General features: G+C 38.7%; 1 protein-coding gene across 2 annotated transcripts in view; it reads right to left on the reverse strand.

Moving 5' to 3' along the window:
* The window catches only part of LOC134212023 (ras-GEF domain-containing family member 1B), a 171,425-nt gene that overhangs the window by 51,751 nt on the left and 94,722 nt on the right, over positions 1–24,952 (reverse strand). Inside the window, exons 8-9 of one of the 2 annotated variants that reach the window (XM_062689514.1) lie at positions 24,464–24,607; positions 22,797–23,071 (exon numbers count right to left, since the gene is read on the reverse strand). In XM_062689514.1, the coding sequence (XP_062545498.1) occupies positions 22,797–23,071; positions 24,464–24,607 (419 nt within the window). The remainder of the gene's footprint in view (positions 1–22,796; positions 23,072–24,463; positions 24,608–24,952) is intronic. The other variant, XM_062689515.1, reaches the window with a different exon arrangement.

Below are 24,952 nucleotides of genomic sequence, written 5' to 3' on the forward strand. Positions count from 1 at the left end.
CATTCTAATAGACAAAACAATGATGTCCGCTAGTAGAAACGGGAAAAACCCAAATGAACTTAAAAAACTGTTTGCTGAAAGAATCCACACCAAATATAAGTTCTGCAAGCTGATATACACGGACGGATCAAAAACGACTCTAAAACGGGATACAGCATAGTAACCGACGAAGGAATCATACGCAAGCGAACCCATAGTCTACTCAGTATTTATAGTGTGGAGAGCCTTGCAATAATAGAGGCCCTAAACTGGATTTCAAACCAGGAAAGAGTAGGCGCATATATTATTTGCACCGACTCTTTAAGTGTTGTCACATCACTAGAAAAGAAGAAAATCAGAACCAGCTTGAAAGACGAGATAGTTCATCTGTACACCAACATAGGGAAGAAAGGTACATCGGTAACATTCATGTGGGTCCCTAGTCACATAGGCATCCCAGGAAATGAGAAAGCGGACAAAGAAGCAAAGAGTGCGCTAGAGATGAGCACAATTACGCGGAAAACAGTTGATCACCGCGAAATAAAACCATCATTAAAATAGTATGACTAAAAATGGGAATCCGAATGGAATTCAACACCCCACAACAAACTTAGAGAGATAAAAACACTACCAAACCATTCAAAGAGGCGCTAACAGGAAATCGCAAAGAAGATGTCATACTCAGCAGACTACGAATAGGCCACAGCCGGCTAACACATGCATACTTACTGGAAAAGGAAGACCCACCAAAGTGCGTAAAATGTAACCACCCACTCACCATTAAACACATTATCGTTCAGTGCCCTGGATACGACGACGCAAGAAAGAAAATCGGAATCCAACCAAACATGAGGGAAGCATTAGCCGACGACAACAGTCAAGCAAAAAGAGTACTGGAGTTCTTTAAAGAAATATCGCTGATCGACGCGATTTGACCCCAAAGTGAAACCTTGAAGAAGAAGATGGAAACACCTTGATGAAGATGAAATCGCTGCAATAACTCTCAAGGAGAAAACGATCGATGCCATACAACGTAGTAATTTAGGCAGTGTCAATAAACTCTGTAAACTCTTGACAGACTCGAATAAAATTTTAAAGAGTCTATAATAAACAAAAAAAAAAAAAAAATTTCCTATCTTAGACAATATATTTCTTTTATGCATATCATAAGTATGATTACTTCTATTGATTAAGACCCTTTAGTAGCTTCAAGTGCCTGATATTTGCATCAAAACTGTATATTTGATCTCGAATGTGATGAATAATAGCAAGCTGTGATCTTTTCCACTCAGAATTGTCAGAACGTTACATAATGAAGCAAGGTAAGGTCACTTTCTGGAGAGCTGACATTCAAATAACGATAATACTTTTTCAACAGTGATTCAGCTGGCCGATCTCATCTTCCTTCTTTTGAAGGGAAACACACTGAAAAATTTACTAGAATTTGTAAAGAATCGAATTTCCTAGAAGTAAACGAAAATTTGGTGAAAAGAAGCTAAGCCTCGTGTTGCTGAAATTCCGAAAGCTATGGCGAGAAGCTGGCCGGAAACAGGGACCATTTTTTCAAGTTGAACGAAGCTTGGATCGCAGGAGAATTTGTAGTCGATATCCATTCTCCTTCAAAATCATCTGGCTGCCGTACTTCAAAAACTTTCGCTGCTTTGACATCCAAAACAAAGAAAAAAGCGGATTGAGTCCATACTTAATCAATTTTCAATGGAGGAGATTTTGTTTGCTGCTGCGACTTCCGTAGCCCGGGCAGGGTTTCGTAAAGCTGGGAAATTGATTCAAAAATTGTCAGAAAACCCTGATGCAGCATTCGAGCGGCAGCATTCGACCGAACGTTCAAATCAAGATGTTGTAGCTCTAACAGCGGAGGAAGCTCTTGCATTTTCATGCAAAAACGATTTTTTATAGCTCATTATTCGAATATCAGACAGCAAACTATCGTCAAAGGCGTCGATATATTTCCAGCGTATAACAAACTGGTCGAAGCAAAAAAGTTGTGTTATCCTACAGGTATACAAAATAACTAATCCATAGTACATGATAAATACTAATGAAAATTTCTGATAGGTCTTTCTATAAATCCATCAGCTGCAGAAGTGCCGTTACAAGAGCTTGTCGAGCATACCTCGAAGCGCCTTCTGGAAAGCGTGGATAGTAAAGAATTACTTTCAAATAGTGGACCGTATGATGGGTACACAATTATTTATAAGTGGGGCTGTGACGGAAGCAGCAATCACGCCAGGTATAAGCAATGCTTTTTTGATGAAGACGAGAATAAGGAATTACACGAATATTCCGATTCACACATATTCGCCTTCTCGATGGTTCCTTTAAGGTTGATTGGCCATCGTGAAGCAGATGAAATTGATGAAATTGTGTGGAACAATGACCTGCCCTCATCCGTTTCGTTGTGCAGACCCATTAAATTAATGTTTGCAAAAGAGTCAGCCGAATTAACGAAACGCGAGGTTTCGTTGATGAACTCGCAAATTCAAAATTTGAAAGACATTAAATTAACTGTGGCGGATCGAGAGGTATCCGTTCAAACAGAGATGCTGTTTACGATGATGGATACAAAGGTCGTCAATGATTTAACTGGAACATATTCGCAAGCTTGTTACATCTGTGGAAGGTCAGGAAAATGTTTGAACAATTCCAGAATTGATTCAGATTCTGATGATCCAGGCAAATATAAATATGGATTTTCTCCTCTTCATGCATATATCAGAACAATGGAAATGCTTTTAAAGGTCTCCTATAGACTTGCCCTTGATAAACCAACATGGCGTGTAAGCAAGTCGAATGAAGCGGTGAAAATTAGAGAAACGGAAATTCGAAACAAGATGCGAGCGGAACTAGGTACGTACTGTAATAACAAATATTAGTAATTCGGTAGATTAAGTTATATCCATCCTTTTGTGCAACAGGATTACGCATTAGTGAACCTGTTCCCGGTGGTGGAAATTCAAATGACGGGAACACAGCCCGCAAGTTCTTTCGTGAATGGAAAATCACTGCGAAAATTACCGGTCTGGATGAGAGCTTGTTAGAGCGTTTCTTCATCCTTCTTACCGTTATAAACTCTAAATCAAAAGTCAATCACAAATCTTTCGAGATTTACGCAGAAGAGACAAGAGCTTTGTATGAGAAGCGTTATGGTTGGTATACATTGTCCCCAACAGTTCATAAACTGTTGGTACATGGAGCGGCAATCATAAAATACACAATACTTCCGGTTGGAATGTGTAGCGAAGAAGTACAAGAAACGAGGAACAAAAGTATTCGAAGATATCGAGAGTTCCACTCCAGAAAATTCAATAGAATGGTAAACATCGAAGACGTCTTCAGAAGGTTGCTGTTATCGTCAGACCCCGTAATTTCGATGAATAATGTTGGAATTGTCTCAAGAAAAGATTATTCAGAATTACCAGATAAAGCAATGCAGTTAGTTATTGAAAATTAGTTCTATCTGATACAATTAGTACAAGTGACTTTATGACTTTATTATTATTCCAATAATAAATTACAAAAAAATAAAATAAACAATATGAAATCAAAAATTTGAAAGAGTGTTTTTGAGCCACCTTGTTAATTACTTTTCCTTGTGCACCTTGAACCTTTTATTTAGTCATATTTATCGGAGTTTTCTATTTAATCACTTCTAATATCTTCTCAATTGATAGAGAACTAATTTTGTGAGGAATGGTGGTTTGGTTCAACTTGGTCACCAGACTAAACAGATATTTCACTTTTACTCGATGTGTGCCGGAAGGTCAAGGATAAATACCCAAAAGGTGAATGCATTTTTTGCCATACATACAAACATACAATTACATCAACTTAACTCGTCGAGCTTAGTTGATTGGTTTATAACACTAAGGATCTCTGGTGCTCTATTATAAAATCGTCTTTGGAGTATTTTCGTCACACCTTGAAGTACGAGAAAGGCAAAATTAACAAATTTAAACCGATGTCACTTCAGATACAAGAAAAACACCTCCCTGATTTTTTGATATGATATACTCTAGGGCTTACTCTTTGAAATGGTGTTAAAAGATTGAAATTATGGCTGCGCCATCCAGAGATATTGCCATTTAAAAACCCATTTTTTGGCAAAATGCGAATAACTTTTCATCTGCAAGAGATATCAACAAGCTACTCTCACGAAAAGTTGCGTCTCAAAAAGCGCTAAAAGTCGTCCGAAGACGACTAAACTGAGAAATTTGAAATGAAAAATTTGGAACTGAAAAACTGTTTTTTGTGGGACCAGAGTTTAAATGAGACAAATGCTCTAATTCCGTAAATTTCAGAGCTACAGAAAACATTTGTTTAGCAAAATGATTGGAATTAGCTAGGCTACAACTTTACAGAATACTGTTCACCCCTATTCTTGCAATTAAAAAAGTTGATTTTTACATTCCATGAAAATGAGGACCACCCTAATTTTCATCAACATCCGGATAAAGTTCTTACTATTTGGAACAACTTTGTGGAACAAAGGTTTTTTCTAACTCTGCTATTTCAGGCTCAAAATACTAATTTCCACTTAATTTCGCTCTGTGGACCATTGTGCAATCGTTCCGTCGACTTCGACCCATATACCCGACGTTGTTCTCCGCTGCGTCGTTAATGGCTGCTTTGACTGTATTCCAGCAGTCCTCAAGAGGGGCCCCATCGAGCTCACCCTCTTCCGGCAACGCTGCCTCGAGATGCTGCGCGTATGCAGTGGCGACATCAGGTTGCTTCAGTCGCTCTAGGTCGTACCGCGGCGGTCGTCGGTACCGAACATTGTTGATGACGGATAGTTTTGGGCGCAGTTTAACCATCACCAGATAGTGGTCAGAGTCGATGTTAGCGCCACGATATGTCCTGACGTCGATAATGTCGGAGAAGTGCCGTGCATCAATCAGAACGTGGTCGATTTGTGATTCTGTCTGCAGTGGTGATCTCCAGGTGTACCGATACGGGAGGCTGTGTTGGAAGTAGGTGCTGCGAATGGCCATATTCTTGGAGGCGGCGAAATCAATTAGTCGTAGGCCGTTTTCGTTCGTCAGCCGGTGAGCGCTGAACTTTCCAATAGTCGGTCTAAACTCCTCCTCTTGGCCAACCTGAGCGTTCAAATCTCCTATGATGATTTTGACGTCGTGGCTTGGGCAGCTGTCGTACTCACGTTCCAGCTGCGCGTAGAATGCGTCCTTATCATCATCAGTGCTTCCGGAGTGTGGGCTATGGACGTTGATTATGCTGAAGTTGAAGAACCGTCCTTTGATCCTCAACCTGCACATTCTTTCATTGATTGGCCACCACCCGATCACACGCCTTTGCATATCGCCCATCACTATGAAAGCTGTTCCCAGCTCGTGTGTGTTGTCGCAGCTCTGGTATATGGTATGATTACCTCTAAACGTTCACACCATTGATCCTTTCCAACAAATCTTCTACAGCGCTACGATGTTGAATCCACGGTCCTTGAGCATATCGGCGAGTATGCGTAAGCTCCCGATAAAGTTGAGAGATTTGTAGTTCCACGAACCGAGTTTCCAATCGCTAGTCCCTTTTCATCGCAGTGGTCTTCGCCGATGGTCCGTACCCTCTTGTTGATTATTCGTTGCGTAAGTTTGTTCAAAGGATGGCTTGCAGGGCCTGAAACCAAACCCCATAAATTTCCGGATGACCATTCCTCCTTATTTCCGGTGGACCATGGTGCACAGTTTTACTTTACAGTCCCTTGCTGACACTCGGATGATGATCAGCCGCCCCTAACATGGAGAATAGACGCTGTTGTGAGCCGATCCTGACATGGAGAACAGACGCTCAATAAGATTTGCATCTCCGGAGAGGAGCTAACCCCCCCTTCCCTGTCAGCATACGACCATAGTTCCCACCGGGGTTGGTTACCCGATCTTCCCTAAGGTTGCTCGTATCCCGGCCAGCACCGCGGGGAGGTAGGGATAGGAGTTGCTGGGTAAGAGGCTAAGGACCGCGAGATGGGGTCTATTTTATTCCTTCAGGTACGCGAAGTACCAATGGTACGCTTTACCCAGCATTTGCCGTGCCAGTATACTGCCCATGATCGCATTTTTGTCCCATATGAATAGGAAATCCAGCAAAGATGGGACTGATATGCAATCATAGGCAGTATGCAAGTTTGATAAATTTGTTATCATGGCTTATTATGATTCGGAACCGTTTCTTCATTTCTTTTTTCGTTGTTCGTTACCTATTGAGAGCGATTTCTGCAAACCCTGGATTTCTTGTATTTCTAGTAATCTTGTAACTGACGGAGACGCGCAATTCGCCCATTAGCAGATAAATAGCATTGAAGGCAGTAGTGGTGCAATTTATCAACAATGCCTGCTGAGTGTTATTCTTTTGTTTTGTATTTTTATCTGCTCCTCTTTGCATATGACGGTGTCTTTCAGTCAGAAAGAAAGTTGCTCCATTTTGCATGATTCGTCGAGAAATCATAAAACTTTTTTTACACGGATTTTAAAATTTTGAACTGAAAACTTTTTTTACACGGAACGCATCCCCCGTGTAAAAAAAAATTGGGTGTATTCACCCATGCATTTATATAGGGCCGTCACATTCACGCAGTAGCGAGTGAACTGAATGGACTCTCACTACGGGCTGCGTGTGCAATGAGAAAAGGGGTCTTTTGTTTTCAGTTTTCACTGCTAGAAAATGAGTGTGAAGAGACAATAGTATCAATTTCTTACAAATTTCAGTCACTGAGATTGAGAATTCGCACCACTGATTGAAGGAGATATATTTTCTCAAATTTTGGTATCGGTGTATAAGCTTGTTTGACAATAATTTGTTGAATACTGAAGTATTAAACTCGTCTCTTCTTCTTATTGGCATTACATCCCCACACTGGGACAGAGCCGCCTCGCAGCTTAGTGTTCATTAAGCACTTCCACAGTTATTACTGGAAAGGTTTCTAAGCCAGGTTACCATTTTTGCATTCGTATATCATGAGGCTAACACGATGATACTTTTATGCCCAGGGAAGTCGAGACAATTTCCAATCCGAAAATTGCCTAGACCGGCACCGGGAATGGAACCCAGCCACTCTCAGCATGGTGTTGCTTTGTAGCCGCGCGTTTTACCGCAGGGCTATGAAGGGCACGGCTAAACTCGTCTATGATGCATAATTGAAAATCATTTTTTGTTTGTTGTGGATAAATAACTTTTCCATTTATGTTCTCAATTGGTGTAAATTTGACATCTGTTGTTAGGCAACTGGTCCTTTTTTCCTTCGGATGTGGACTGTATTTCGGTGGTTGGGTGATTGGTACCTGTGATGTTTGTTTCCGCGTAGACTTGGACGACCATCAAGATTTTTTTTTTTTGTTGTTTCGCAGGGGTTTACTCCAGGTATTGTCTACAATACATCGTACTTTACATTCAACACAATTTATTTATAGAGTCATTACACGTACATCATCATAAAACATTGAAACACTGCCACCATCTTTTGCACAGTCTACTACAATCAATGGCAACCATGGTGCATTTTCGGTTGACGTTCCGCTTCCAAAATTAGGTAGGGAAAGGCACCTTTTGGTTTGACATATTGATGAACCTTTACCCTCATCCTAGAACAGAAGGAAAACGGAATGTCAAACCCAAGCCAGATGTCAAAGAAGTACAGGGACGGATACTCTTTGAAATCCACAGAAGCCGCCATTACCGTGCGCGAAAAGTTGGATAGCCCTCCCCACGGCCTCTACGAATTAGACGACCTGCCTTGCCAGTCCCTATAAAAACGAGCGTGTGGCGCTCAAATCGCACAGGAGCCTAGGGAGTGCCAATTGGCATGGGGAGGGTTTCTACTTCGGTAGGGTAGTTCGTGTGCTGCTTCAGCAGAGAGCGAGTGATCTGCTTGTGTTGAGGCAGGAGTGTCATAGTGCGTCACCTCACCACTATTGTCACCTCGAAACACGGCAGAGTTTGAGTGTGGACTGCGCATGCTGAAGGAGTGTCGTAGCGTAGTATCGTTGATTGGTTGCTACATACCGCTATTGACATCTTGAGGCATGCCAGTGCACAGTGGTTCGCTCTAGAACAAAGGATGGCCAAAACCTAAAAATGTCTCTAAAAGTAGGTTTTATGTTTGTATCATGGTATTTTGAGGCTTTTTGTCACATACATGTCGTGTTCGGATGAGACGGCCTCACCCGAATCAGCCGTCTCCAGCTGCTGCTCGATCCGCAGCAGCTCGGAAGCATTACTTCTTCCCGCGAAATATTATGCATCTCGAGAAAATATAGAATACTGCGGCGTCCTGCTGGTTGCCTCTCAGGTAATCGCAACAGTCACTAAACACGACAGAGTCAATAAAAATATTACCCACCGTATGCACTTGTCATGATAAACACTCTCCATGTACTCAGTGACTCCGGTTGCCTCTCACTAATACAATCGAGTACTGCTGTCATTTGGCGAAAAGCACGTGGTTTTGTTTTGAGAGGGAAATTTTTCCCTATCTTTTAACCCGGCGGCTATCTTGACGTCTACCTTCGCAGTCGAGCCTGCGAGTGTAAGACCGCCGCGAAAGTCTAGAAAAAGATAAGCGCGACAATACATCACAAAACTGAAGCTGACTCCGCTCATCTGTCACTCACACATCTGGCACTCGTGTCCAATGTATATGCCCTCTTATTCTGTTTATATTTATATTATCAATACCCGTCTCAATCCCTACATCTTTCGCCTGTTCTACTCTCTTATAGCTTCATTATCATTATTTTATTCTAATATTTAATTCAATCTACTATTTTATAATGAGTTTTTTTTTCAGTTGCGAGCTTTTAAGTTCCGACCGAACAGAGAACTGTGACATTCATGAGATTCACAACAAATTGAAAAAAATAAACAAATAAACTCATCAAGTTTTTTTTCTACTCATATATGAGTGTTCACTAATTCCACATAAGTTTTACATAGTTTCAAACCGATTTCCATAGAAAGTGTTCAAATCATGCAATTTAAAATTTCAAATAAAATTCACACACAAACACGTAATTCGAATCTCCAATCAAACCATTAACAACATTCTACGCAACTCTTCGCTTACTTGAACTTAATCTTTGTTACCATTTTCTAACACTGAACTCAAGACAAACACTGATCTCGGAATGCAGTCATGGATAGAACTTACCAGGCTCTAGAACATCAATATTGCATCAAAATCAGAAAACAATCATTAACAACATTCTACGCAACTCTTTGCTTACTTTTTCCTACTTTTTGTTTACATTTTCTAAAACTGAATTCAAGACAAACACTGATCTCGAAATGCAGTCATGGATAGAACTTACCAGGCTCTAGAACATCAATCTTGCATCAAAATCCGAAAACAATCATTAACAACATTCTACGCAACTCTTTACTTATTTTTTTCTGTTTGTTTACATTTCTAAAACTGAACTCAAGACAAACACTGATCTCGGAATGCAGTCATGGATAGAACTTACCAGGCTCTAGAACATCAATCTTGCATCAAAATCAGAAAACAATCATCAACAACATTCTACGCAACTCTTTTCTTTCTTTTTCCTGTTTGTTTGCATTTTCTAACACCGAACTCAAGACAAACACTAATCTCGGAATGCAGTCATGGATAGAACTTACCAGGCTCTAGAACTTAAATCTTGCATCAAAATCAGAAAACAATCATTAACAACATTCTACGCAACTCTTTGCTTACTTTTTTCTGTTTGTTTACATTTCTAATACCGAACTCAAGGCAAACACTGATCTCGGAATGCAGTCATGGATAGAACTTACCAGGCTCTAGAACATCAATCTTGCATCAAAATCAGAAAACAATCATTAACAACATTCTACGCAACTCTTTGCTTACTTTTTTCTGTTTGTTTACATTTCTAACACCGAACTCAAGACAAACACTGATCTCGGAATGCAGTCATGGATAGAACTTACCAGGCTCTAGAACATCAATCTTGCATCAAAATCAGAAAACAATCATTAACAACATTCTACGCAGCTCTTTGCTCACTTTTTTCTACTCTTTGTTTACATTTTCTAACACTGAACTCAAGGCAAACACTGATCTCGAAATGCAGTCATGGATAGAACTTACCAGGCTCTAGAACATCAATCTTGCATCAAAATCAGAAAACAATCATTAACAACATTATACGCAACTCTTTGCTTATTTTTTCTACTGTTTGTTTACATTTTCTAACAACGAACTCAAGACAAACACTGATCTCGGAATGCAGTCATGGATAGAACTTACCAGGCTCTAGAACATCAATCTTGCATCAAAATCAGAAAACAATCATTAACAACATTATACGCAACTCTTTGCTTATTTTTTTCTACTGTTTGTTTACATTTTCTAACAACGAACTCAAGACAAACACTGATCTCGGAATGCAGTCATGGATAAAACGTACCAGGCTCTAGAACATCAATCTTGCATCAAAATCAGAAAACAATCATTAACAACATTCTACGCAGCTCTTTGCTTACTTTTTTTTCTACTCTTTGTTTACATTTTCTAACACTGAACTCAAGGCAAACACTGATCTCAAATTGCAGTCATGGATAAAACTTACCAGGCTCTAGAACATCAATCTTGCATCAAAATCAGAAAACAATCATTAAAAACATTACACGCAACTCTTTGCTTATTTTTTTCTACTGCTTGTTTACATTTTCTAACACCGAACTCAAGACAAACACTGGTCTCGGAATGCAGTCATGGATAGAACTTACCAGGCTCTAGAACATCAATCTTGCATCAAAATAAAAAAAAAAACAATCATTAACTACATTCTACGCAACTCTTTGCTTACTTTTTCCGACTCTTTGTTTACATTTTCTAAAACTGAACTCAAGACAAACACTGATCTCGGAATGCAGTCATGGAAAGAACTTACCAGGCTTTAGAACATCAATCTTGCATCAAAATTCAGAAAACAATCATTAACAATATTCTACGCAACTCTTTGTTATCTTATTCTCACTCTTTGTTTACAAGTTCTTACTCTGAATACAAGTCAAGCGCTGATTTCAAACATGCCATCATGGAAGAGCTTACCAAGCTTAGAGATACCCTCTCGGGGGAATTATTGTTTATCCTCTCGGGGGAATTATTGTTTATCCTCTCGGGGGAATTCTTGTGTACCCTCTCAGGGGAATGATTGTTTACCCTCTCGGGGGAATTCTTATGTACCCTCTCAGGGGAATGATTGTTTACCCTATCAGGGATACCCTCTCAGGGGAATGATCGTTTACCCTATCAGGGATACCCTCTCGGGGGAATCGGGTTCACCCTATCAGAAACCGTCTCTAAAAACAATTTGATTAAACAAATTAAAATAATTCTATTTCACAAACATCGTTTAATAATTTTCACATTTTTTTTGAGCGTAATAGAATTTTTGTTTTTAAATCACGGTTTACATTATCACAGAACGCACTTTCACTTTTTTTTGGTGTACACACTTAAATCGAGAATTTCAGCTCGGTAATATTTTTTACTGGTTTTATTCGGTAAAAAGAAATTTGAACCGAGAACTCAGTTAATTAAAATCAATTTACTGATTTCTGCAATAATTTTTACCGATGTCTCAGTAGTTCTATGAAGAATACTGAGTCTCGGTAGGTTGCATTACCGACCAACTCTGTTCAATGAAAATATGCTGCAAATGTCAAGAAATAAACCGATCACTCAGTAAAATCAAATACGCAGTACTGAGCACCCGGTAAAATAAGTACCGAACTCTCAGCTTCTGACCACGATTTGCCTGATGTGACTCCATTTTTTTTGCGAATCGAAATCTGGTGACCAATATCCTTCACGAAGTTGATTAGCACTGAATCCGTCGAACCAGTGGAAATTCCATTATAATTAAATATTCAGGTGAGTTTAAACATTGCTTACTACCATTTACCGAACTATTTTTATGACTAACAAAATATTTGTATTTTTTTCTTTTTCTTTCTTCCAGGTAACCAAAAACCTCGCCAAAAACTGCATCATCAGCCGTTGACCACGCTGCGGCTAGATTCTGGATCCGGATCTATAATAAGACTACAGGTATGTAACGTCTGTAAAATTACTGTTTTCCATACTACTATTTTTTCTAAACAAATTTCCATCTACAATTCCAGATTAGCAGGACGGAAATGAGGTCAAATGCCGCTCACTTCCCTAGTCGCCTGTTTAGTGGCGCTACTGACAAAGGACAGAAGCAGAAAACCAAAAATTCTGATGCACAAACTGTGTATATATATACAAATAAAGATATATAAATGAATATAGATATTTAAATAAAGAATAAAGACTATTAAAGAACTGAAATTGCATTTGTTTTTCATTATCAAGAAAAAGAAGATAAAAATTAAATTACATTTTATTCGGTATTTTGAATTACAGAAGTCAGTTATATTTTTACAGATCCATCAGTATTTTTTTTACCGAGTGCTCAGTAACTGTTACAAATCTGCTCGGTATTTTTTGACAGTTCATTATCTTGAATGCTGAACCGAGAACTCGGTAATAGAATTCGATTACCGAGGTGACTACCGAGAGCTCGGCTGTTGAGAAATCGGTAATTCATTTACCGAGCCCGGTAAATAGAATTAAGTGTGTAATAGAATACAAACATATTTTTTTTATCAGTGTCACTTTTGCTTTTGCAAAATTATATTTTTTCCTGAGTGTACCAGTGATGAATGACGTTTAGCGCACGCACACTAATGTTCGTGATGTGTTTACCTTACCTTTTTTTCACAACCTCATACCGACACATTTGGATGTGTGATAATCTCAACACACAACTCTTTTTTTTTTCACCAAAACAAACGCGGTTTTAATTTTTTTTCTCGCGAAAGGCCGAGCTCATTTAATTGGAAGCGTCACATTTGTCACAACAAACCGACTTGGCCAATGTCGTATTCGGAGGAGACGGCCTCACCCGAATCAGCCGTCTCCAGCTGCTGCTCGATCCGCAGCAGCTCGGAAGCATTACTTCTAGACCAACATTTGAAAAGGGCGTAACAGCCAAAATTTATTCCTTCTGATTCTTTGTCCCCATATATAGCTTTATATGTAGACGAAGAATCAGAAGGAATAAATTTTGGCTGTTACGCCCTTTACAAATGTTGGTCTAGACTTCTTCCCGCGAAATACATCACAAAACTGAAGCTGACTCCGCTCATCTGTCACTCACACATCTGGCACTCGTGTCCAATGTATATGCCCTCTTATTCTGTTTATATTTATATTATCAATACCCGTCTCAATCCCTACAATACAGACTTGATCTTGGGTGTTGGAAGCATTACTTTGGCAATATACAGCCGTTTATCGGCATCTCTGTGAATAGTAAATACTTTCATATTACTGCTAAATTCGGTTTTTGAAAACAGATCGTTTCGCAACAAAGACGATCTCACATGCCATAAAACTAGTTAGTACTATTCCATTTAATTCCACCATTTGATTGTTATTTTACAGATACGTATTTCGACTCCAACAGTAACGCCATCTTCAGTGTTTCGTACTTGACTCTGGCAGAATTAAATGGGATAGTACTAACTCGTCCTATGACAAGTGAAGATATTCCACAAAAAATGCTCTAAATAATTTTCTTATCAAAATAATTGCTTGTTAAATACAGGCTGTCCATGAGCTAAGACAAGACGAGACAATCGTCTTTTAAAAGACGATCTATTTGCTTGCTAAACTTCTTTTGTTCACAATATAATAATATATTTTAAAAGGTCAGTGGAGAGTAAGGGTATGCGATAACACACTTTTTCCTAACGAAACGAAACGAAACGAAATTTAAAATGTCTATGTTGATTCGGATCGAAACGAAACGAAATAAAGATTTCTTCCGATATTTCGAAACGATACGAAATCAAGGTTCATTTAATTCGAAATTTTTCGAAACGAAACGAAATTTAAATTTTTTTTCCGCGGAATTTTTATTAAATTGTTTTTACATTATGTACGCAATTCTGATTTCACTTTACCGAAGTCGAATAACTGTTTTGCGACCAAAAGAGTCACATTAACAGAAAAGGAAATCTGTGATAAATCGCCACATTCCCGCCGCATATACCATTGGCGATAAGACAATACCCCAGCATTTGTGCCGCTTTCAAAGAAATTCATCGTGGAGCGTGTGTTCCCGAATCTGATCAATTTTATATCAGTTTTATATCAGAAATATAAAGAAATTGTGGGATTTTTCATATACGGATTCAAATTTCGTTTAAAATCTTAGTTCACTTAAGAATTATGTAATTATGCCAAAGCATACTTCATATTGTCTTGTCAGCGTACCGACTTAGTTAAAATTAGAGAATGAATGCTTAGATTTGTTTTTTTATTTAGTGGGATACTCAATTATGTATGTACATCTGGCAGGCGTATACGCAGATAGAGAATTGATAATACTAGACCAACATCTGAAAGAGCGTATCAGCCAAAATGTATTCCTTTTTATTCTTTCCGATTGAAGTTCACAGACCTATAGTCTTATATACAATCAGCTCGACAAACTGAGCTATTGTCTGTGTATTCTTGACATATGAGAACAGCTGTTATGGTCAGTATAAGCTGAAAGCAATCTTAAGTAATTTCAATGATCTTTCAACCAGTTCTGAATTTATTTTTTTGCAAATTCCATGCGAATATCTAGAAATGCCCACAAATCTGCAATGTTTCTCACATACAGCGCCGTAGCGTGCGGTTGGCCAGTTTGGCCTCCGCCAAGGGCGCCAGTCTTTAGGGGCGCCGAAATCAAGGATTACGCTATAAGCAAAAGACAAATTTATTTAGTTTAGGGTTGGTACAATGTTAGAGATATGTCTTATGACAAGAAAGAGATATGTTGAATAAACTAGAGCAAGCCAAAAATATTACCTTTTTTCCACATCAACATGTTATATGGATTTGTTTTAGTTTTGACTGCTAATCCGATTTCTCAAGGACATCTGAAACCGGTTACAAGAGGTTAGTAGAAAAAAGAGAAAAATAAAATTATAATATTTAACAAGTTATTTGACAATCATGGATTTTGATTATCAACATTGTGTGAACCGGATTATTTGAAATTTTAGCTATTACATATTAGGGCCACCGAGGGATTTCCGGAGCCATAATGTTTGATAGCAGTGACTGTTCGCGAAATGTAGAACTTATTGAAGCAGTGCAGTATACATTTAAGCTTTTTTGTATAGAAAATTCTATTACCCTTATGAACCATATCAGAAAAGAATAAGCCGCATGCAGATCACATCATTAACTCGGCGCGTCCTTGATGTGTCTACGCTTCATCGACTTGTACATGGATCTATTCACTGCAGCATTACTAGTGACCTCCAGGTTTGGTTTCCCACGCATGGTCTACGTCAGTTAAATCTATTCTACATTCCTAGATCAAGGACAAATCTGGGAAAAGCTACACCTCTTTCTCGTTTATGCCAGACTTACAACGAGGGCTACAACGAAGTGGACATTTTTATGGAGCTTTCACAATTCAAAAGGATTATCCGAAACTAGCAGCTTTGCTAAGCTTTAAAACTTTATTGTATTGTGGTCCGATTATTGGGTAACCCTGTAGGACACTATACAATATATGAGATAAATAAATAACTTAATTAACTAAAAAAAGGACAATTCACGTTCAAATTTATTGGTTTGAATTTATCCAGCTTTTTTAAGTGGACATCTATAAAAGGTTACATTCATAATAAACCGATTGACAAAATTTAGAAGTGCCTTTTGTTCTTATATCCGGAAGTAGTGGTATGGATTTTTTGTGTAATTTATAGTTCAGGTAAATTTCCCGGTTTTTGTTTTTTTTTTCATTTCTTCTTATTATAATCAAATATATTGGTCCTGAGGTGGACGGCAATTCCGACCATTGAACAACCCACTGCATAGTTCAATTTTATCAACACAAATATGTACAGGAAGTGACTACAAACTATCGACAGACACAGTCCTGAGTTAATTTTCCTCGATCCAAACAGATCCGTTGACGAATTCGACCACTAACCAATCTACACACCATACAGTTATTTTTTATTTAATTTGTCCTAACTGGGTTCAGTGGTCCAAAGCTACATTTTACTTGATCCAAATAGGTTCAATGGCAACTCCCGGCCACCAACAAACCAACTCCAAAATATGGTTTTCCCTGATTCGACTAGATCCGATAGAAAGTCTGACCGTCAACCATCTCACCCAGAGTGAAATTTAACTCTGTTAGATCCTGAAGTGGTTTCAAAACACCGTCAGACCCCCTCCAGAATCGGATTTTGCTTGACGCGAATACGTCCGATAACGATTCCCATAATCGACCGACGCATTTCAGAGCTGGATTTTATTGACCCAACTAGACCCAGCAGTGCGTAAGCTTTGAAAAACACCTTAACATTATTAATGAACTTCCAGCACGGCTCTAGAAGGTCGCTTAAATAACTTGTGAAGTTATAAAAAAAAGTATCACCAAATGGAAACAAATCTTAGATGAACATTCTGCAATTCAAATGTACTTCTGGAACAAAAGTTCTTGTTCTTTTCACAGTATTGAATGATGTTTAAAGCATCTTTAAACCACTAAACCTTCTAATTTTACTGTTCATGCATTTCAAATTGTCAAATTGTTGTTAAATTTTCCCAATTTTATAATCAAAAGAGAGGCGCCAAATCATGGTTTCGCCAAGGGCGCTAGCACGGGCGTCCACGCTAAGGCTCTGCTTACATATTGTGCAAATAGTCAAAGAAGAGCTTCCCGAGCAAAGTCTGAAAACATGATGATAGCATATAGAAAACACATTTTGATTTTGACATCAAATTGAAATCATAATTTGTTTTCAAATATGAATCATCATGATTGAGTACATATTTTGATCTCATTTTGCTGTTGATTTCTAAATTGTATGATCTGACATAAAACTGTGTACTTATTTTGTTATCAGAACCAAAATTTAGTTTTCGATTTGCTCTCATCGATAGCAGGAATAGTTTTCGATTTGATGTCACAGTAAGATTTTTCTACTATACATTTTGTTATTTTAATCGTTAAAACGACCAAAATGATATCAAATTAAGTAATCATATTCGGCGATTTCACAACATCAAAACGAGTTATCGTTTTGCTCTCAAGCTTTGCTCGGGTTATTAGCTTGATTAACTGTACACATCGTAGTTGCTAATCATGATTGGACGAGAAACAGCAAATATGCATAGCTCACCAATTAAATAATATTCTTGGGATACAAAAAAGTTATTCTAATTGTATACTTGCTTCGGTGTTTCCAATTCATGGCCAATAATGATGCTGGTCACGTGCTTATCGTCAATTTAGGATTAGGAGAGGAAACTTAACACTCATTGTTATAAGAGACCAAGGAATGCTCTGCATCTCCGTGAGCGCTACGGGAAAGGAATCGTTGGTTAGTTGAGAAGGTAATTCTTGTGAAACTCCTTGGTGAGCGACAAAATATGTATTACGAAGTTATTTTGAAAACAATTAGACGAAAACTGTGTTTCAAATCAATCCAACGCAAGATCAATGTGTTTCGTTTAATAATCTTCTACAACAGTGGTCCCCAGCATGCTGACTATCAATTCCCGTAACACGGTAGATCACTTTGACGTAGTGTGTTGCGGTGTAAGATCTACCAAACAGAGCCCTAGCCTAATGCATTTTTCTAGCTAGGGCAATAAGTTGTGGTAATTAAGGATTCATCGTATTTAGTCCTCGCTACCAACAGCAGTCTCAGAAATAAAACATAATTAATGTTACCTTGCAGACAGTTGAAAGACTCGAATTCCTCTTGTTTGAGGCTAAACTGTATGCAGCGGAAACAACTTTTCAAGCAATTAGTTAAAAACCTCGGTACCCGGTCCTAGGCTGAACTGACTGCTGGAAAAAATCGAGTTAGGGGTTTAAATACGTACTAACTCTTCTTGAACTGGTGAACAATGGTAGTGAGAGGAACACACGGAAGTTCTTATTACTGAACAAATTCTCTTGCGTGAAATGGTCTTGTAGACAGAGCTAAATCCCGGGTTTTAAGAGTTTCACTGGTGATATTCTAGAAGCAAGACAAGGATGTGGCTAGGGCTCCGATGCATGGCCAAAAACAGTATTACTGTTCTGTTTTCTCAAGAAAGGATTGATTTCCTATTGATAAGGGCGCGCCTTCAATGGGATTGCTCTCTATGAAGGGTCTAAATAGCGGGACCTTGTCATGGTGGTCTTGAGAAAACAAAACAACAACTGTATCGAAACCGATACTGCATTGCTTCTCAATAGCACTGGAGTAATTCGACATGCACTTAAACACTAAGGATACGGGTAACGCTACAATAGATCTAATAATTGGTCGCAGTGGCACACCCGAACAGGAAAAAAAATGCTGACTATCAAGGGCCGCACAGCAATTTTCATTTCATATTTAATTTTCTCTTCTCATTCTTGGCATTACATCCCCCACTTCGACAATGCCGCCTTGCAGCTTGTGTTCTCTTAGCACTTGCACAGTTAATAACTACGAGGCTTCTAAGCCAAGGTACCATTTCTGCATTTGTATATCATAACGCGAAGAAGATGATGCTTTTACGCCCAGGGAAGTAGAGAAAATTTTCAACCCTAAAAATTTCCTAGACCGGACCGGGAATTGAATCCAGTCACCTCCAGCATGGTCTTGCTTCATAGCCACGCAACTATCCGCACGGCTCAGGAAGTCCCCTTTATTGAATTTTGGGTTTTCATCAAGGTTTTCAAGTTTGTTTTACATTTGACCAAAAATCTTTTATTTTTGTCAATCTTTTATACTTGAAAAGACATTTTATTCTACAAATTTCATCGCGTAGCTGACTTTTAGCTCTTTTGTGGTAGCAGGCTTAAGAAAAGAAAATTCTTTTCGCAGCTACAGAACCATTAGATCAGTGCCTGTCTTGGTATGATAGTCCCCACGCTATCAGTCGAGCCGTTCCTGAGTGGACGTTAAGCAAAATAACAGCGACTTCAATTTCAATATTGTTCACTGATGGTCCTTGCACACTTTAACCTTCTATAAAGAAAAAAAAATTATACTTGTCGCTCGCTTGCGATATCTTTCATTTCTGTTCTTCAATGCTTTCGATTGCTCCCTTCTACTTTGAGCTTAGTGCGTATGTACTCATCGAAAAAAGCCAACGAAAAATTCAAATTAGATCAGTAGGTACAAATTATTCTAAACTACTGTTCCATAAGATATCTTGACCGATTTTAAGATTATGACTTTATAACTTTACGCACAAGGATTGTTGTTCACTATAACTTGTTGTGGCAAAAAAAAAAAACGACTACATGTTTCATACGTGTTTTTAAAACTAGTTGAACCTGCCATCAATGTTAAATAGAAATTGTGTAAATCTGCTCTCCGAACTATTTATCGTTGTTTTTTTTGTGTTGATCATTCAACAATTCATCAGTTGAATGCTTTCCCAATCCCAACCTATATCGAAGATTAAAAGCATTCCTGGTACGGAGAGGCAAATGATAACATTATTTTTATCTGAAACTCCCCTGTAATCAAGCTTAGATTTCAGAAAAATTACATATATGCTATTATCATAGCCCGGAGCAATAAACTTGAAGTGTGTTTGCTGTTGACCTACACAACATTTAAGAAGTGATGAATTTCATTAATAATTTCAACATCAATAATGATGTGAACTTAACAGGTTCCCAGAGTACAACGAACAAATGATTACGATGGAAAGATTTTTCTATTCTATTATGTATGGCTCAATGGGCCACATGTAGTATATTTTCTGAAGTCCTCCGCGGGTCGCAGGTAAAGGCTTGGAGGGCCGCATGCGGCCCGTGGCCGCACTTTGGGGATCACTGTTCTACAACACGATCGATCCTGCACTAAATAATTTTGTGCTCTTCGATGCAGACATTAGTTTTATCACTTTACCTTCTCCCACACTAGTTGGCGTGATCAGCATCAACACAATCGATTGCACACTGGTTAATCAAATTTCTGCTACGCGAGGTAGATTTTTTTCACTTCGCGTTCTCCCGGACTAGCTGCCGTCCCATGACCAGCATCCACATGATCGTTTCCGCATTCATATAGAAGAAAACTACATACACGGTAAAAAATATGCACGTCCATGAGAATTGTTTTGCACTACTTTAGAATCCAATCAATATTAATAGCTGACCTTTTCAAATTCAAAGACCATCACTTCCATTTGACGTGCACAATATTTTGATTGCAAAACTAATAAAATAAACAAAAAATCTCCGCAGCCCAGATTAGAATAACGTGCCATCGCTTGGAAGTCCTGCATCTTACCATGACTCCATCTCACACTTCGAAAATCCTTGTGCAGAAAGCAGAACAGTTGATACAAACTGTCTTCTATTTTTAGAACTATTAATATTGATCATCTTTCAAATCAATAACCTTTTATCTCTGAATTCAACAACGTATCACTTCCAAATTCAGTGAAGGCATTATTGGTGCTGATCAAAGTGCCAACCATTTCAACTCGAAAGAGGCACTTCTATCAATAGTGTTGATGTTTTGGAATTGTCTTTATTTAAGGCACTTTCGAAATGTGTGACATTACTCCAAAATCAAAGAAATATCACGTGTACGAATTTGTCGACTAAGAATGAGGTATTGTAGTAAGTGTTAATTGGAATATTGTATAACCTAAAGTTTTGAAAACAACTTTACGATTATGTTCAGCGGCGCAGCCAAAAATTTTGATAATATAAAGTATGGTTTCGATTTAAATTTGTTTCAAAATTCCGCGGAATTCCGTTAAATTTCGTTAGAAGCTAGTTTTTTCTAGCGAAATTTTTGTAATTTAACGAAACGAAACGAAATCAAGAAATCAGATTTCGCCATGCTGAAATTCCGCGAAATTCCGCGGAATTTCGTTTCGAACCACCTGAAACGAAATTTTTCGAAATACCGCATATGCTTAGTGGAGAGTGCTGCGGAACGTTGTTTGTTGACTAAAGTTACTGTTGTAGTAAATTTCATACAAACTTCAAACGGCTTGTGCTCTGTTCAATTACAATCAACTCTCAAAAATTCGAATGACTATTGAAATAACAAATGTTATCGTTTAATCAAAGTCAAATATTATAGTAGTGTGTGATTTGATTGATGGAATCACGGTAGCTTTATATATCTGTTATGCTTGTTCAAATAGTTGTTGGGGTCAGCTTTTCAGTTCAAATATCAGTACCAACATTGTCTATTTCTGGCAAGAATAGTGTTCTACAGTTTAGCTCGAGCTCAAACATGAGCACTTGAAACTCTTTATAGGTAGAATCATTTTGATTGCAAAGTGATGAACCAGGCTTATATCTAATACATACTATGAGAAAAGTTTTCAGCATAATTACATGTTTTGAATAATAGACAAAACCAAAATTCCAACAATAAAATTCATGTAGAAATAAACTAAAATTGGTAGAATCTCGGATGCCAAGAGCAAATTTTGGAAGTAAGACACTTCAATCTAATAATTAGGAAAAGGCATTTCAAGGCAATAAAACAAATGTGAGTATTTTAAATAAATTTGTATATAAAGTTAACTTAAGCTGAGTTCTGTTACCTATATTTGACATAGGTATACTATTTAAGACCCTGATAATGCAGTCTTGAAATAATATTGGGGTTAGCGATATAATTGAAGCCGTACGATGCTGATCTAAACGCTTTGTCAAACAGCGTTTTTCATTGGAAATCAACAATCATGTTCAATTAAAAATGATGTAACAAAGTCAAAACTTAACAGAACTTCTTCAAATTTTGAATTTGAACCACATAAGTATTCTATAAAATGAGAAAAATATAATTCCGACCGAAATACGAATTTCGGTTTTTGAGGTTTTGGCTGCCTTCGAACCATTGCATTGTGCAGTGGAGTGTTAGGGTGAGCAGCCAAATAAGATTCACATGGGACGAGTGACATTTGGAGAAGCTGCTTCGGCGGCAGGGTGGTAGTGTGTTGAATGCACGGAGAGTGCCCCTGCTTTGGTAGGGTAGCGCGTGGTCTGCTTCGGCATAAAAGTGAGTGATCGGTCTGTGCTGAGGAAGGAGTGTCGTAGCGGGTAACTGCTATGGTCACCATAAGGCATGGCGGAAGTTTGTGTATGGACTACACATGCTGAGGTAGGAGTGTCTTAGCGTAGTAACTGTTGGCCCAGTCAGTTACCGCTATTGACTCCTCGAGGCATGGTAGTGGAATGTTAGAATGAGCATCCAAGTAAGTCTCAAATAGTATGAGGGCCTGTGTGAATGAGTACATTAAGTACAGCCTATCCTTCAGAAATAATGCTGGAAAGCTGTCCCGGGGAATTTAGGGTTGGAGCCCAAGGATGGTTTAGTGGGTGAGAGTCCCACAATCCAGTACACTGTCATGTGGTAGCTTGGCAACTACTACGCGTGTGCTGGGTCAGTGCATTAGCATTACTTCTTGTAAAACAAAAAAAGACAAAAATTTACTCAGTTTATAGAGCTGAGTCGATTGGTATATAACACTATATGGGTATCTGGGCCTTGTCTAAAATGTTCATTATTAGAGTGAAATGATAGCGCTCGATGCTATTCTTAGTGCAACTTGTTTTCCACAGTAAATTATTTAAATTTATTCTTCGCCTTTTCATCTACAAAGCTGTTTACCACGAGTGTAAAAAAGTTATTTCCTTACTTTCATGCACGATTTTCAAAAAAATATTACCCTGTTTTTGTACAAGTTCTAGAGCCGCCAGCGAACCTACCTTACACAGCAGTCCTCTCTGGATTTCAAAGCTAGTTTGACGATGTCCACAAACACCGGAACAACGACCCACTCGTTGGACTTTGCCTTGGAGACGGCGAATGACGATGACGTGGCGGTGGTCGTCGCCGAGGGTTTTCGCTTTTTGTCTCCGCAATTTGAGCCACCACCGCTGGAGCTGGTCTCAGTTTGTTTGCTCCATAAATTTCCACAGCCTTCCGCGTGACGTTGCATGCAGTCCAGTTGTTGACTCGTAGTCGTCGAAAGCTTGCTCCACTGTGGAAGGCGAGGTGCATAGGAAAATGGGATAGAAAACAGAATAGGATCAACTTGAGAGACAACGCAGCTACACCGTGAAGATAAAATTAATTAACGCCACCAGCTACACAGCACAGTCAGTGCATCGCAGCAGTACCATTGTTAAGGACTTTGTAGTGGTTTCACAACCATGGTGGGTAATAACAACTACCCCACTAGGTCCAGCAGCGCAATGAATTTTACAGCGCAATGCAAAAAACTCCCTTTGTACTTAGATCTGCATAAAGTGCTCTCGGTCGGTTCGTTCATAGCACTGGACTATTGACAAGGTCAGATCTTATTGTTCGAATCTGGCAATATCTGACTTCATGAACCAGCGACAAACGCCGGATGATGAGCAACAGTGCACTTCAGGTATCGTTAGAATTGGCGAAGCGTTCGTTGCAGGGCCATTAGCTGCTCACAATGACCATCAGCAGTGAGTGAAATTGGATATGTGGCTATTTGGAGTGCAATTTCGTGCAAATTCACTGCTGCAGTGCTCTTTTATTTCAATTAACTTTTTTTGCAGAGAGAAGTAGTTTTCAGAATATATTGGAGAAAGTTACTCGATTCTGAATATGTAGTTTGGAAGGCTATTGGACACTTGAGCTTTGAGCTTGTACTCATACAGCACCATAATATGGCAACAGCTAAAAGAGCAAACGTCTAAAAAAGTTGATTGTTTTATTTCTTCATTTCTGTTTTCTGAATGTTCGATTCATTCAGTCGATTGAGCACTCCGCAGAGCAACGAATGTTTCATAAAAGCCACTCCTTTACTATTCAAATCACATATCACCTTTTTCTAGATGGTTTGAGAAGAAATCTTCAAAAAATACAATATCAATTGTATGGACCTAGCTTTTGTTTTTAATTTCCATTGAATTCGACAATGACATCTTTCCATTTGCTTTTCGGCTTTTGTTGTTATTATTCTGAACACAGGTGTTGGCGTTTCCAATTGATCAATTAGCAGATTGAGTTGCATACATTTATTAATTTTTATTTGTTATTTGAAAGTCCTCTAAGCTAGCTTCATGTGCTTGTGACTCACATACTTTCTCCTGCTATCCCCCATACACCTTTGAATGTATCGCTTTTGTGAATTACGAGATGAAATTTTAGTGCTTTGTTACTGCAGTAGTACAACGCTCGCAGCACGTATTGTGCATAATTAATAACTATGTTGCAACGGAGGTTCGCTCTGTAGGCATTGTTCTACTTCCCTTCGAATTTATTATTTCAATTCACCACCAACGAACCGAGCTTCCGCTCGCCATCATTTCCCTTCTGCCCTTTTCCATTGACTGTGCCGATATGTATGCTAGTGGGTGGTAACATTAATTTAATTTTTATAGCAATATTTTACCGTGATTTGTAATCTAGCGATGGGCGGCATATCCAGCGACTCCAGGATGGCCGTGGCACTGTTGTAGTTCCCCACCAGGAGGCAGTACTGGGCCGCTCCGCTCCACAGCTCCACCGTGTTGTTGCGGTCCTGTATGTTTTGGCACTGGGAATATAAGAGGGAAGCGATGTAGAGCACATGTTGAGTGAACGCTCCCACCTGGGAAGATGGATGCATAGTAGGGCTGCATGACATAATTAAGCTATTTGTTCGCCGGGAAATTAATTTCGCTGTGGTGGAATTTGCCGAAGTTTATATTTGTGTTCAGATGCAAATTTTCATCGGTTTAATTAACGTGATGAAACATCGAAAAATGTATCTGGGGGTGCTTGTGAACCCAATTCTCTTTACCATAATTATGTATTGAAGAGCCTTGAATGAAATTCCAAAAATAAGCATTTTTTATCTATTCACAACTTTCATCCATCATCGTCAGGTTGTGCTGTTACG

Source organism: Armigeres subalbatus, chromosome 2, assembly GCF_024139115.2.
Source record: "Armigeres subalbatus isolate Guangzhou_Male chromosome 2, GZ_Asu_2, whole genome shotgun sequence".
NCBI classification, from domain to species: Eukaryota; Metazoa; Arthropoda; class Insecta; order Diptera; family Culicidae; genus Armigeres; species Armigeres subalbatus.